The sequence below is a fragment of the Pongo pygmaeus genome, chromosome 2 (genome assembly GCF_028885625.2).
Source record: "Pongo pygmaeus isolate AG05252 chromosome 2, NHGRI_mPonPyg2-v2.0_pri, whole genome shotgun sequence".
Taxonomy (NCBI): Eukaryota; Metazoa; Chordata; class Mammalia; order Primates; family Hominidae; genus Pongo; species Pongo pygmaeus.
In genome coordinates, this window is record NC_085930.1 from 120,575,457 (window position 1) to 120,591,724 (window position 16,268).

Consider the following 16,268-nt stretch of genomic DNA (forward strand, 5'->3'; position numbering starts at 1 on the left):
GGTGAAAGAAGCATTCCTGAAGATATCCTTTCCTCAGTGACTCTCAAACTACGCTTTTAGGAAAGAGAAATTTCGCTATTCCACGCCTTTCACACCTTAGAGTGAGGGTGGTAGGTAAGTTAGATTTTCCTCGCTTCATTAAAAAAAAAAAAAAAAAAAAAAAAGTGGTGGGGGGGAGGGGGAGGAGGCCAGCTGAAAAGCAGATGCCGAGGACAGAGTTAGACACCCGTTTTCTAACGGTCCTGCCGGAGGGGCTCGGCCTGTCAGACTGCGTCACCCTCTCGCCAAGGGTCCCCCAGACGGGCGGGGGCTCCTTGGGGCCGCCTCGCTACTCTCCCCGCCTCCCTGCGCCCTCGCCCTCCGCCCCGCTGTGCCCGCGGAGCGCGCGGCCCGGCGCAGCCCCTTTTGGCACCGAGGTTTCCAGGTGCCCAGCGCGAAGGCGGAGCCGGGTTACAGCCGCCTCCTCGGCGCCACAGAGAAGACCCCCCCCCCGGGAGTTCGGCGGCCCAGGCGCTCCGGCTCTGAGTCCCGAGCCTCCTCCGGCTCTCCGCGCTCCTCCCTCTCGGCGCGCCCGGCGCGAAGCCTGCGATTCGTGAGCCAAGCGCAGAGCGCAGAGCCGAGTGGCGCACGCTGGGCAGTGGCCTGGGCAACCCCAAGCGCAGCCAGAGCCCTCACCCGAGCCCGCTGGCCCGCGCACTCCCGGACCATGACTGCCGAGGGACCCAGCCCGCCTGCCCGTTGGCACAGACGCCTGCCCGGGCTCTGGGCAGCGGCGCTTCTCCTGCTCGGTCTGCCGCGCCTTTCGGTGCGGGCGGATGGTGAGTGTGCGGGAGGCGGCGGGGCGGGGGGTGGAGCGTGGGGTCGGGGCAGGGAGGGCGTAGCTCGCCGGGGCTGCTCCCTCTGACCGGCCCGGCAAGCGGCAAGCGCAAGCCTGAGAGGAACGAGCGAGCGGCGGTCCTGCGACCCAGCATCCCTCTCCTGGCCCACCAAGTGTCCGCGTGCCCGTGCGCCCAAACGCCCGCCTGATGCCTGGACCCTTCCTTAGCGCCAAGCGCGCAGGTCCCGCAGTCCCGCCGCTAGCTTTCCTAAGGTCTCCAAGAAAGCTCAAATGAAAACACCTCTAAGGTGCCCTAGAACCTCCTCTGCTAAAGGGTGACTTTCCGCCGTCCCTCAGTTTCTCAACGTCTATTAATGTGCCCCTGAGGACACCGCCGATGGTTAGAAAACTCCCTTGGATATTTTGGCTTGGTCCGGGAAGACGTGAAAGATGAGTGGGAATCAGCGAGGCTAAGAGAGAGAGAATGGCCTGGGCAGAGGGAATAGCACGTGCAAAGGCTATCTCTGAGTGACAGGAAAAACGGGACAAATGATAAAGCAAAGTACCTGGAGGCGAGGGGACGTCTTGAGACATGAGGTAGAGAAATGGGCAAGGGCCAGATTATGGCAGGTTCTCTGAGAATTGATCCACTTTTTGTTTTCTTGGTTTTTCAGCCTGAATTTAGCTTGTAATACTTGCCCTAAAATGAGCAGGATTGGAGCTCTGTATCCATTCCGTTTTGAAAAGCTAATTCAGCTGTGTTTTCATATTGGAACAAAATCCCGCTGACTTGGTACAGGAGCATCTGAAGGAAGCAAGCTTAAAGCCAGCAGTTCTCACACCCATGAGGGAGTTCTAGCTAAGGACGAATTAGACTGATAAAAGAGAAAAGCCCTCCGTCAATTTAGGATGCGTTGTGTATTTTAAAATGTGATTCTTGTTTAGCCAACGATATTGAGTGAAACTAGAAGACATGGGGGGGAAAAAAAAGCATGCTTGTCAGGGAAAGGGGAAAGCCAAGGAAAAAACCCTCTAGGTCTTAGAGGTTTTAGTGCTCTCTGTTTTAAGTGCAGGCTTGAAAAGCTCTTCGTTCCTAATTAAGGATGAATGTCTTATTTCTCTATATCCTCAGAGAGAGTGTTAGAAACAAAACATTTTTAACTTTGAAGGCTGTTAGTAACCACTGCTAATTTTTTAAATTGACATGTATTTCACATAAAATTTGTCATTTTAAAATATACAGTTAAGTGGGTTAGTATATTCATTAGGTTGTGAAAACCATGGTTTGCATGCGTCTAATTCCAGAACATTTCCATCACTCCTCAAAAGAATCCCATACCTATTAGCAGTTTACTGATAATTCTTCACTGTAGTGTTTTTTGACTGACATTGAGCCATGAAAATTAAGCTGATTTTAAAGAATGCAAGTAGAATAAATTGGAGCTAATATTAACCTTTGAACAAGATATATTGTGCCAATTTTAATTCCTTTTAAATAAATATTTTTGCAATCCATAAGGTTTTAGAGTTTCATCCCACTATAACTGTTTAAGTGGAATGCCATGTGGATAAGGATCAATATTTTGTGCCTGTCTAGCTTGATACGGGTCATAGAAAATTAAAGGCAGAAATGTCACTGGTCAAAGAGAAAGTAAGGACAACACCAGAGCACATGATTCTTTGTTACTGCTTGCCAGAAATGATTCCTTTTCTTCATTCTCCTTTTCTTTCCCCACTTCCTCAATGGACAATTACAGGTATACTTCCTTATAGTAAACTCAATTTTCTGAGCTCCAACTTTTATACTAGAACCAGGAAGAGTTATAAGCTATATTATCAAAGGATTCTTTTTGGTGCTAAATTCTTAGCTGCCACCAGTTCCTACATTTAGTTATTTGTGTGCTATGGTGACGGGAGGAAGAAGAAGAAATGCTCAGCTTAAGTATGATGAATTACAGATATTTGAAGAGATAGATTTGCAGAGAAACTATTTCTAAAAACATGTCATCTGTATAAGGATGGTCTTTGAAATCATGTGCGTGGGCAGAATCCTAAGGAAAAATTTTACAGCGAGAAGACCCAGAACTGAGCCTGGAGTGAGGGAAGCTGGTTTGGTATTATTGAATCTATGTTCATGAAACATATTAGCCTGTAATTTTCATTTTTTATAATATCTTTGCCAAGTGTTGATATCAAACTTATGATGGTTCCTAAACCAAATTGGAAAGTTGCTCCTTCTTTAACTCTGAAAGGGTTTCTGTGGGTGAGGGCTTTTGTTTGTTTGTTTTGGTGTGAGATCATCTGTGTCTGAAGGTTTTCCTGTAGGAAGATTTTAAATAATGAATTTAATTTCTTTGGTAGATAAAGAAGTATTCAGATTTTAAAATTAATTTTGTGTCAATATTGCTAAGTTTTGTTTTTAAAGTTTTTTCCCCACTTCATTTAGGTTGTCTAATGTGGCATATACAATGTAATAATCTCTAATTATCATTTCAGGGTCCACGGGATCTGTAGTGATGTTCCCTTTCATTCTTGATATTGGTAATTTGTGTTTTCTCTCTTTTTTTTTTTGTCTTGATCAGTCTTAGTAGGGGTTTATCCATTTTATTATTCTTTTGAAAAAAGCAACTTTTGGCTTTATTTTCTCGATTGTATGTCTGCTTTCTGTTTTATTGATTTCTGCTCTATCTGTATTATTTCCTCCTTCTACGTTAGAAGATTTGATTTTGTGGGACTTTTGTGTTAGTTTTTTGAGCTAGAAACTTAGATCATTGATTCTCAACCATACTTTTTTGGTATTAATAATATGAGGTCTGAGGCTATAAATTTCTCTTAAACTACTTTAGTTTCTCCATGAGTTTTTGGCCCTTGAGTTGACATGTTTTATTTCAGTTGGGATTTCTTCTTTGAACACAGTTTATTTAGAAGTATATTTTGTAATTTCCATGCACAAGGGGATTTTCCTAGTTATTGCTTTGTTATTGAGAGGCAGTATAACCAAGTGATTAAAATCACTAATGGAGCCATACTGCCTGGTTTTGTATCTCTGCTGTGTGATCTTGGACAAGCATTAATACTAAACCTTAACTATAAAATGAGGATGATAATACCACCTATATCATAGAGTTGTCATAAGCATTAATTTAATGAGTATTTGTAAAGCAATTTGAACAACATCTAGTCCATAGTAAACACTATATAAGTGTTTCATATATAAAATAAGTGATTTTAGCTTTGTTGTAGTCTAAAAGACATGCTTTGTATGATTTTTGTCTTTTGAGGTTTTTTTAGATTTGCTTTATAGCTCAGTATTTGATCAGTTTTACAAATGTTCTGTGTGTGCCTAAAATGAATGTGTGTTCTGTAGTTTGATATGCAGTACTGCACATAGGTTCTTACATCAAGAGTGCTAATTTTGTTTTCTGTTTTAACAATTACTGAGAGGGATAGTAGTTTAAAATTTCCTCAAGGATTGTGGATTTTTTTGTTTTTCCTTGTAGTTTTGTTAATACTACCTTTTTGTAGTTAAGTGTAGGAGTGCCAGTCACCTATGGATGTGTTTATTTAAATTTTTTTTTTGTATTTTTATTATAACTTTTGGTTCCAAAGCTGGGGAATTATTATATTTATTATAATAATTTTGCAAGTAGATGACTTGTGTCTTAGTCTTTTGCAAGCAGGTGACTTGTATCTTAGTTGTGTCTTAGTCTAATCACTGATATATTATGAAAAAGTTGGTGACAGATGGAAGTAAAGTGCCTCATTCTAAGTAGGTGTTTTCTCCCCTGCCTTTACCTTAACGTGATAGGGCCACCCAAGGCATTGCTTCATTCCTCCAGGAGGCTCCTGGGGACCTCAGTACTCCCTCCGGTACCATGGTTTCCTTGCTTAAAATTCTCATTTGCTTTCAGCCTGGGCTTTCACCTCTGCTTGAATTCAGGTTCCCATCCCCCCACTGATCACACATTCTTTGAGGCCCACTACATGTCCATATATTAATGTGCTATAGGAAGCCAAGGTGTACCAGACATCATCCCTGTTTTCTTGTCCAGTAGGACAGAAGTGCAGCAGACACAAATGAATTTATTGTGAAAGAGGCCTGGTAATATCCTAAGGCAAGGGAGAGAGAGAAGGGAAGCAACCTGTTGTATAGGGGGTCATCCTAGGGCTGAGGGAGGCAGAAGAAAGCAGAGCTGAGGCCTAAATCAGTGCCTTAGACATCAAGTGACCTAACTCAGGGAAGCCTAGGACACTGAGCCTTGACACATGATATTTGTAAAACATCATTTTAAAAGAAAGATTTGAAGGGCTTTTCCAGATCGACATGCCAGAGCAGATGGTTAATTTTGGGGGGAAAAAAAGAGGAAGACAAGAGAAAAAAAAAAAGACAAAAATGCTAGTGTAATTATCATCACCTGGTCCCAGGGATGGTGTGCAATGTGAATGTGGTAATTGCTGCACCTGGGCCTTCAGGCAAGGACTACAGTTCTAACTGGCGTCTGCCAGAGGATGAGTTTGCTGAGACTAACTTCCCATGGATCCTGAAATCCACATGTGTTTGTGCTTGTTCCCACACAGGAAAGCTCTTTGTGCTGGAGTCTCAGAATGGCTCTCAGGGCCTACAACTGGAGGCTGCTCGGCTTTCCTGCAAGAGCAGGGGCGCTCACCTGGCATCTGCAGACGAGCTACGGAGAGTGGTACAGGATTGCTCCTTTGCAGTGTGCGCCACTGGCTGGCTAGCAGATGGTACTCTTGGGTAAGTTAGGCGAGCACTCCTTTTCCAACTCACCCCAGTTGCACCACCAAGGCTTATATAAGGCTCAGTAATTGTTCTGTTGAGGTACCAGTACAGGCAGAGTACAGTGGGCAGTAGGTTCCAGTGTATTCATGTTTTGTTTTGTTTGAGATGGAGCCCAGCTCTGTTGCCCAGGTTGGAGTGCGGTGGCGCAATCTAGGCTCACTGCAACCTCCACCTCCCAGGTTCAAGCAATTCTCCTGCCTCAGCCTCCTGAGTAGCTGGGATTACAGGTATGTGCCACCATGCGCAGCTAATTTTTATATTTTTAGTAGAGATGGGGTTTCATCGTATTGCCCAGGCTGATCTCAAACTCCTTACCTCAGGCGATCCACCTGCCTCGGCCTCCCAAAGTGTAAGCCACCACACCTGGTGTGTGTTCATGTTTTGAGTTTACTTACAAAAGCATTTTTCTGGAGTTCTGTCATAGTTCTTTTATCCCCTTACTTTGTTATGTTGAATTTTCTTTTTTTGTTTTAGACATAGGGACTCACTCTGTCGACCAGGCTGGAGTGCTGTGGCACGATTATAGCTCACTGCAGCCTCAACATCCTGGGCTCTAATGTTTCTCCTGCCTCAGCCTCCTGTAGCTAAGACTACAGGCATGTGCCACCACACCTGGCTAATTTTTTTTTTATAGAGATAAAAAATGCTTGCTATGTTGCCCAGGCTGGTCTTGAACTCTGGCCTCAAGCAGTCCTCCTGCTTTGGCTTCCCAAAGTGCTGGGATTACGAGCGTGAGCCACCCTGCCTAGCCTTGATTTTTTTTTAAGTAATAAAAATAATACATGCTTATTGTAAAACTTTCAAATAATGCATATATATATAAAGTACAAAGTAAGTTTCTCTCTTCTTCTCCACCTCAGAGATAATGACTATTAATTGTTTGGCATACATTCTTTATCCCTTTTTTTCTGTGGATACTCATCTGCATATATATGTATAGGAACGTGGTATGGAGGTTTTAAAATATGGCCACAAATTTTTTCACACCACTGCCATCAACAGGTGTGTTTGCCTCTACTGATAGAATACAGCAAAAGTGAGATTACGTGACTTCTGAAATTAGGTTGGAAAAATCCATGCCGCATCTGTCTAGATTTCTGGGGACACTCACTTTTGTAGCCTTGAGATGCCATGAGGAGTCTGACTGTGCTGAGATGGGTGTGCTGTGAGGAAGGCCAGACCACATGGAGGTATCTCCTTTAGGGGCTCTTGCCAACAGCCCTAACCAATGTCCTAGCCAGTGGCTAGCATTAACTGCCAAAAATGTGAATGAAGATGCCTCTAGGTGATTCTAGACCCCAGCCATTGAGTTATTGCCAGCCTATGAGTCTTGCCAGCTCAGGCCCTAGACATTATATGCAAGACAGGCCATTCCTGCTGTGGCTGTCTGAGTGCCTGACCCGTGGAATCCTTTAGAGAAGTAATTGTTATGGCCAGCTAGGAGAAATCTTTCCAATAGTGCTGAAACCTGCTTTGTTTTAAATTTTTATTAATTTATTAGTTTTTTTGTAGAAATGAAGTCTTGCCATATTGCTCAGGCTGGTCTCAAACTCCTGGACTCAAGCAATCCTCTGGCTTCCACCTCCCAAAGTGCTGGGTTTACAGGTGTGAGCCACCATGCCTGGCCTAATTTTATTTTTTAAATTGACAAATAATAATTGTACATATTCATGGGGTGTGTAGTGATGTTTTGACACACATAATTGAGAGTGATCAGATCAGGGTAATTAGCATATCTGTCATCTCAAATATTTATCATTTCTTTTTTGCTGGGAACATTCAATATCCTCCTTCTAGCTGTTTGAAATGATATGTTATTGTTAACTATGGCCATCCTACAGTGGTATAGAACACTAGAACTTAGAACACGCACTGGGAAAAGGACAGTATCTTCAATAAATGGTGCTGGGAAAACTGGATATCTGTATGCAGAAGAATAAAACTAGACCCCCACCTCTCACCTCATATAAAAATCAACTCAAAGTAGATTATAGACCTAAATGTAAGACCCAAAACTATAAAACTACTAGAAGAAAACATAGGAGGAATGCTTCAGGATATTGGTCTGGGAAAATATTTTAATAAGATCTCAGAAACACAGGCAACAAAAGCAGAAATAAACAAACCCTTCTTTAGTCATGCTCAGAGAAGGCAGGAGCCACTTCACTTTTTCCTTCATGCCACAGGAAATGTGAAAGCAAACAAGGCACCAAGAACTACTTTGGTAGATGATGATCCTAAGATGTCTGGCTGGCGAGTGGCCATAGAAAACATAGACAGCCATGCTGACTCATGTCTCCAAATGTGCCAAGTATGAAGCAGCAACTGAATAAAGGGACAACTGAGGCTGCATCCAAAGCCTTTTGGTGAATCTGGAACTGTGGTCCTCTCTGCCTTACGTTTTATATCCATGGTCTTAAATAGACAAAATCTGCCCTGTGCATGCATTTCCATAATGTAGTCAAGTAGGAATATTTTTTCATAATCCTCTTACTATAAAATTTCATCAGATAACCAGAGTATTCACAGATTCTGAAGAGACCGCTTGCAACTAGGCTTAAGTCTCTCAGGCATTGTATGCCAGGACTGGATGATTAGAAAGTGGGTTTACTATAAGGTGTTAAGGGTTTACTATAAGGTGTTAAGACATATTAGTGGATCTCTGCAGGCTGAAATGATATTACCTTACAAAGAAAACATACAGCTGGGTGCAGTGGCTCATGCCTGTAATCCTAGCATTTTGGGAGGCCATGGCGGGTGGATTAGTTGTGGTCAGGAGTTCAAGACCAGCCTGGCCAATATGGCGAAACCCAGTCTCTACTAAAAAAATAAAAATAAAAACAAAAAAATAACAAAACTTAGCTGGGCATGGTGGTGTGTGCCTGTAGTCCCAGCTACTCGGGAGGCTGAGGCAGGAGAATCGCTTGAGCCAGGGAGACAGAGGTTGCAGTGAGCCAAGATGGCACCGTTGTAGTGAGCCGAGATGGCACCATTGCACTCCAGCCTGAGCAACAGAGCTAGACTCTGTCTCAAAATAAATAATGAAAGAAAGAAAATAAAGAAAATATACTTGTTATATTTACTACACAATGTATTAAAATAGTTTTTCTATCCCTTTTTAATTTATTTTTAAAAACATATTATTCTCTTTTCACCATTCCTATTCAAGGTCCTTTCATTTTAGTTTTCTAGAAACAAGCATCTAACCATTAGTATGTACATTTCACTGTGGGCCTTTCCTGCACAGGTCTCCACTCCCTCACCACACACTGAAAAGCAATGATTAAATGTGTGGTGCATCTTGTAATTGATGGCATAGTAGACATCTAGCACATCTGCCCTATATCTCTATGAATTTATGTTGAGTGTACACATAAATCCAGAGAATGATAAAGGCCTAGAGTGATGAATTCAGACTTTTGGGCCACTTGTCTCCTGGAAACTTTTGCAGATTCCATGAAGGGTGGCTAAAAAGCTGAATAGCAATTTTAATAGCCACATGGGACTAGGAGAATGGAGATTTGAATTCACCTTCTGTGTAGGAGGGGACCTGGTGAGCCGTTTTGCTTTGGGTTGGGACCTTGCAGGGCTATGCCCTAAGGGTAAGCTGGACACAGTACACTGTACAGTGAACTGGACGCAGGCCCTCCTAGGAGAAGCAGCACATCTTCAAATACTCTATAGCCATGAATTTGGATTGAGATGACCCTGAATTTCCAGTGCTCCAGATGTCTAGGAGAATCAAATAAAAATTATCTTTTGAGGAAGATAGTATCCTAGACCTCAATTTATTTCAACAAACAATTTAGCCAGTGTAGGATTTGTCACACAATATAAAATAACTAGTTGCATGAGGAGACAAGGCAAGTAGAATAAAATTCAGAAGAAACAATAGGTAATAGAAACTCCAGACATTAGGATTGGTAGATGCAGACTTTAAAATAACTATCCTGGACATGTTCAAAGATATAAAAGATGAGAAGGAGAATTTTGGCAGAGTGTGGAAACTGTAAAAATAACCAAATGGAAACTCTAGACATGAAAAATTCAGTAACTAAAATTAAGAACTTAATGGATAGACCTAATAGCTGATTAAAAAGAGCCAAAGAGGGCTGGGCATGGTGGTGCATGCCTGTAGTCCCAGCTACTTGGGAAGCTGAGGCAGGAGGATCACTTGAGCCAAGGAGTTCAAAGTTTAAATACAGTCTAGACAATATAGTGAGACCTTGTCCCAAAAAGAAAGAAAAGAAAAGAAAAAAAAGAAAAGAAAGAAGAGAGAGAAAGAAAAGAAGGAAGGAAGGAGAGAGAAAGAGGAAGAAAGGAAGGAAAGAAGGAAGGAAAGAAAGGAAAGGAAAGGAAAGAAAGGAAAGAAAGATTTAAAAAAAAAAGAGCCAAAGAGAGGATTAGTGAACTGGAAAATATTTCAGAGGAAGATATCCAGAATAAATAACAGAGGGAAAAAGGATGAAAAATTATACAACAAAGGGTAAAAGACAAAGAAGATGTAATATAATTTGAATTATAAAAGGAGAAGAGAAAGATAAAAGAAAATAGAATAAAAGTAATATGAAAATTATCCACAGTTGAAGAAAAACATCCAGACACAGATTCAAGAATCCCTGCAAAGCTCAAGTAAGACAAATACAAAGAAATTCACAGCTAGGCACATGATGGTAAGACTGGTAAGAATCGTATATGAAGAAAAGAATATTTTTAAAAATTAAAAATGCCGAGATTGTCTTTAAAGGAGCAACAATAAACTGACAATGAAAGCCCAAAGACTTTTGATATTTTGAAGGTACTGAAAGAAAATTACTGCTAACCTAGAATTTTATCCCCAGTGAAAAATATCTCCCAATAATAAAGGTGAAATAAAGACATTTTTAGACAGACAAAAGGTGAGATAATTCATTACATCCAATCTGCGCTTAAACATTAACAAGTGCTCTTCAGGCAGGAGGAAAATATTGCATGAAGAAGACTGGAGAGGCAAAAAAGAATAAATGGAAGGAGTAAATATGTGGACCGATTGAAATAATGTAATTGTCTGAAGCAGTAATAGTAACACTGGATACTAAATAATGATTTATATAAGTTGGAAGTATTTTAAGTGTATTCATATGTAGTGTTTTAAGTATTTCAAGTTGTATTATTAGGGAAGATGATAAAAATAATATTACATTTCAATAAGTCAAAGAAGTTGTAACTTCTGGGTACCACTGAAGAAAATAGAGAAAGGATATTTAACTTCCAAATCAATACAGAGAAAAAAGAGAATACTCCCCCAAAAAAGAAGAATTCAGATAATCCAAAGTGGGAAAAAAGAAAGAAGAGGAAAGGAAGAGAGAATGGGCAGAACTAATAAAAAGCAGATTTAAATTAGATTGATGATTAAATTAAGTATAAGTAGACAAGAGGCTCCAATTAGAAAACGAGATTGTGAGATGAACTTTTAAAAATTCAAGTATTTGCTGTTTAGAAAAGATATCCTTAAACAAATTATGGGAAAAAATTATAATGGAAATTATCATATATTTAGAACTAATTAAAAATATACATACCCAAACTCATGGGGTGCTGCCAAAACTATACCTAGAAGGAAATCTAAAACATTAAATGTGTGTTAGAAAAGGAAAAAAGTTGAAGTTTCATGAACTAAAGAGCTAAAGAGATTTGAAGAACAGCAAAATAAGAGAAAAAGAAAAGAGCAGAATTTTATGAAATAAAAACCAACATAATCTAGAAGAGATCAACAATATATTGCCTTTGAAACTCGAATTGATACCTATAACATCAACTGAAGCATCACCTGTATTTCTGAATTTAGTCCTTTTTTTTGGCAGAGAATGTGTCCAGATTTATGCTTTCAGACAGAGCTCATGAATCAGAAAAATCTCTGCTGATTCAGGGCTGACAGCAGAAGAGAATTATTCCTTATGATTTTCAACCCAGAGTTTTCCTCATTCAGTGCCTTTTTTGTCTATTTCAGAACAACTGTGTGTAGCAAAGGAAGTGGAGAACAGCAAATCATGAGAGCTGTCGATGTGAGAATTGAGAGCAACCCAGTTCCTGGTGGCACATACAGTGCCCTTTGTATTAAGGATGAAGGTCAGTGCCAGAGTCTTCTTAAAGGTGCTGGAGGGTGTGCTCTTGGGGATTGCTATATTAGGTTGGTTTCTCTAGAAGAAAACCTTGAAGTGAGGATTTACTAGACATGGTTTATCAGGAAGTCTTCCAAAGAAAAGCCAATAGTGCGGTGGGGAAGTGGACAAGACAAGGAAGGAGGTCAAGCATTAGTGCAATATTAAGTGAAATTCACAGTGGTGGTGAGGTGCCAGGTAACTTTGGCTGAATCACTCAGGAAATCCCTGGAGATAGTGTATGTATGTAACCACAGTTTTTCTGATTGGGGTGAGGGAGCTGGAGTAGTTATACCACACCTGTCAGTCATGGGTGAAGGGTTGCTTCAGGAGATATAAATTCCCGGGTTCTTCTGTTTTTTTGTGTGCACAGGCAGCCTGAGTGCCACCTTCCAACAAAGAGGCAAAGGTGCCTACCAGGAGTCCCTGTGCATAGGAATGGTAAAGATGTCTAGAGAATGTGGGCAGAGCCCTGGCAGCATCTGATACAGCTGCTGATGTTCAAAGCTTGCCCTCCAGTCTCTCTTCATATTAGACAGTACACTAAAAAGAAAATAATATCTTTTTCCCAAAAAGGAAATTTATAAGATTTAGGGAACTGCTCACAGTAAGGAAAAGTCAAATTCGTATTGGGAAATCAGCTGAGTGGTGAGGAGAAAATCATAAAGAAGCCTCAAGGGCAGCATTTTGTATGCACCAAATAAGTACACCTCTGTTATCAGAAACACATGCGGTTGAAAAAGGAATATTCATGTGAATGGGGAGGGGGAAGCAAACTTCTTACTAATCAGTCATAGAAACGAGCACAGGTTCTTCTTGACTGCACACTGGACTCATCGGGGAGGGGTGGGGGGAGTAATTAAAAAATACTGATGCCTCAGTGCCAGCGCTAAAGATTCTGATTTAAATGTTCTGGATTTTTAAAAACTCCCCTGTGATTTTAATGTACAGCGCAGGTTGAGAACTCTTTCTGTAATGCAGTGTTTCCCAAACTCCCCTGATGATGATTGGGAAATCATCATCAATACCAGAAGAACTTGTTGAAAATACAAACTGTCTGGCTGCATCCCAGAGGCACCAAATCCTTATCTCCAGGAAAGGGATCAGAGGAGTTGGTAAAAGTAAGAGTCATGGTGAACCCTAAGGCCCTTCTGCTCTGGGGTCCCTCTCTAGGAAGGGCTCTGCATCTGCTGGTTTCTATGGAAGGGTGTTGGGAGAGTCTCCTGCCATCATTGATCCAGTCAAGCAACTGAGAGATGTGACTTGGTTTTCAAAAAATCCAGGGAGAGCAGTATCTGTGGTTTATTTTTTTTCTCTTAAAACACATACACACACACACATGCACACACACACACACACACACACACACACAAGTAAATTTTTAATTTTTATTTATTTATTTATTTTGAGATGGAGTCTTACTCTTGTCGCCCGGGCTGGAGTGCAGTGGTGTGATCTCGGCTCACTGCAACCTCCACCTTCTGGGTTCATGCAATTCTCCTGCCTCAGCCTCCTGAGTAGCTAGGATTACAGGCGCCCGCCACCATGCCTGGCTAATTTTTGTATTTTTAGTAGAGATGGGGTTTCACCATATTGGCCAGGCTGGTCTTGAACTCCTAACCTCAGGTGATCCACTTGCCTTGGCTTCCCAACATGCTGGGATTACTGCGCCTGGCCCATAGTAGTAAATTTAAATAATCTTTTAAATTCTAAACATAAACAGAGGGTCATATCCCTGAGGGAGACAGGACAGAGCTAGAAGAAAAACAGGACAACCTTTTTTCTTCAGTAATGTCAAAGAAATAATGTAGGGCTTCTGAGTCTTTTTTTTTTTGTTTTGTTTTTTTTTTTTTTTTTTTTTTTTTTTTTAATTTATGAAGTATTTATTGATGATTCTTGGGTGTTTCTCGGAGAGGGGGATATGGGAGGGTCATAGGATGATAGTGGAGAGAAGGTCAGGAGATAAACACATGAACAAAGGTCTCTGGTTTTCCTAGGCAGAGGACCCTGCGGCCTTCTGCAGTGTTTGTGCCCCTGGGTACTTGAGATTAGGGAGTGGTGATGACTCTTAAAGAGCATGCTGCCTTCAAGCACCTGTTTAACAAAGCACATCTTGCACCGCCCTTAATCCATTTAACCCTGAGTTGACACAGCACATGTTTCAGAGAGCACGGGGCTGGGGGAAAGGCCGGATATCAACAGCATCCCAAGGCAGAAGAACTTCTCCTAGTCAGAACAAAATGGAGTCTCCTATGCCCACCCCTTTCTACACAGACACAGCAACAATCTGATCTCTCCTTCCTTTCCCCACACTTCCTCCCCTTCTCTTCAACAAAACCGCCATCATCCTCATGGCCCGCTCCCGATGGTCGCTGTCTCTTCGGAGCTGTTGGGTACACCTCCCAGACAGGGCAGCCGGGCAGAGGCGCTCCTCTCCTCCCAGACGGGGCGGCCGGGCAGAGGCGCTCCTCACTTCCCCGACGGAGCCGCCCGGGCAGAGGCGCTCCTCGCTTCCCAGATGGGGCCGCCCAGGCAGAGGCGCTCCTCACTTCCCAGACGGGGCGGCCGGGCAGAGACGCTCCTCACTTCCTCCCAGACGGGGTGGCGGCCAGGCAGAGGCGCTCCTCACCTCCCAGACAGGGCGGCCGGGCAGAGGCGCTCCTCACTTCCCAGACTGGGCGGCCGGGCAGAGGCGCTCCTCACTTCCCAGACTGGGCGGCCGGGCAGAGGCGCTCCTCACGTCCTAGACGGGGTGGCCAGGCAGAGGCGCTCCTTACTTCCCAGACGGTGTGGCGGCTGGGCAGAGACGCTCCTCACTTCCCAGATGGGGCAGCCAGGCAGAGGCGCTCCTCACTTCCTCCCAGACGGGGTGGCGGCCAGGCAGAGGTGCTCCTCACCTCCCAGACGGGGCGGCCGGGCAGAGGTGCTCCTCACTTCCTCCCAGATGGGGTGGCGGCCGGGCAGAGGCGCTCCTCACCTCCCAGACGGGGCGGCCGGGCAGAGGCGCTCCTCCCTTCCCAGACGGAGTGGCCAGGCAGAGGCCCTCCTCACCTCCCAGAGTGGGCGGCCGGGCAGAGGCGCTCCTCACTTCCCAGAGTGGGCGGCCGGGCAGAGGCGCCCCTCACTTCCCAGAGTGGGCGGCTGGGCAGAGGCGCTCCTCACTTCCCATAGTGGGTGGCAGCCGGGCAGAGGCGCTCCTCACTTCCCAGATGGGGCAGCTGGGCAGAGGTGCTCCTCACTTCCTCCCAGACGGGGCGGCGGCCAGGCAGAGGCGCTCCTCACTTCCCAGACGGGGCGGCCGGGCAGAGGCGCTCCTCACTTCCTCCCAGATGGGGTGGCGGCCGGGCAGAGGCGCTCCTCACCTCCCAGACGGGGTGGCCGGGCAGAGGCGCTCCTCCCTCCCAGAGTGGGCGGCCGGGCAGAGGCGCTCCTCACTTCCCAGAGTGGGCGGCTGGGCAGAGGCGCTCCTCACTTCCCATAGTGGGTGGCAGCCGGGCAGAGGCGCTCCTCACTTCCCAGATGGGGCAGCTGGGCAGAGGTGCTCCTCACTTCCTCCCAGACGGGGTGGCGGCCAGGCAGAGGCGCTCCTCACCTCCCAGACGGGGCGGCCGGGCAGAGGCACTCCTCACCTCCCAGACGGGGCAGCTGGGCAGAGGCGCTCCTCACCTCCCAGAAGGGGCGGCTGGGCAGAGGCGCTCCTCACTTCCCATATGGGGTGGCAGCCGGGCAGAGGCGCTCCTCACTTCTCAGACGGGGTGGCGGCCAGGCAGAGGCGCTCCTCACTTCCCAGATGGGGCAACCGGGCAGAGGCACTCCTCACTTCCTCCCAGATGGGGTGGCGGCCAGGCAGAGGCACTCCTCACCTCCCATACGGGGCGGCCGGGCAGAGGTGCTCCTCATCTCCCAGACGGGGCAGCCGGGCAGAGGCACTCCTCACTTCCTCCCAGACGGGGTGGCAGCCGGGCAGAGGCACTCCTCACCTCCCAGACGGGGCAGCTGGGCAGAGGCGCTCCTCACCTCCCAGAAGGGGCGGCTGGGCAGAGGCGCTCCTCACTTCCCATATGGGGTGGCAGCCGGGCAGAGGCGCTCACTTCTCAGACGGGGTGGCGGCCAGGCAGAGGCGCTCCTCACTTCCCAGATGGGGCAACCGGGCAGAGGCACTCCTCACTTCCTCCCAGACGGGGTGGAGGCCAGGCTGAGGCGCTCCTCACCTCCCATACGGGGCGGCCGGGCAGAGGTGCTCCTCATCTCCCAGACGGGGCAGCCGGGCAGAGGCGCTCCTCACTTCCTCCCAGACGGGGTGGCAGCCGGGCAGAGGCGCTCCTCACATCCCAGATGATGGGCGGCCGGGCAGAGGCGCTCCTCACTTCCCAGATAGGGCGGCCGGGCAGAGGGGCTCCTCACATCCCAGACGATGGGTGGCCAGGCAGAGATGCTCCTCACTTCCTAGACAGGGTGGCGGCGGGGCAGAGGCTGTAATCTTAGCACTTTAAGAGGCCAAGGCAGGAGG

General features: G+C 45.3%; 1 protein-coding gene across 2 annotated transcripts in view; it reads left to right on the forward strand.

Annotated features, from left to right (window-relative positions):
• Positions 1–253: 253 nt before the first annotated feature.
• Positions 254–16,268, forward strand: part of SUSD5 (sushi domain containing 5) — a 73,153-nt gene continuing 57,138 nt past the window's right edge. Inside the window, exons 1-3 of one of the 2 annotated variants that reach the window (XM_054483785.2) lie at positions 254–818; positions 5,396–5,573; positions 11,608–11,726. In XM_054483785.2, coding sequence (XP_054339760.1) covers positions 707–818; positions 5,396–5,573; positions 11,608–11,726 — 409 coding nt within the window. In that variant the 5' untranslated portion in view covers positions 254–706. The remainder of the gene's footprint in view (positions 819–5,395; positions 5,574–11,607; positions 11,727–16,268) is intronic. The other variant, XM_054483786.2, reaches the window with a different exon arrangement.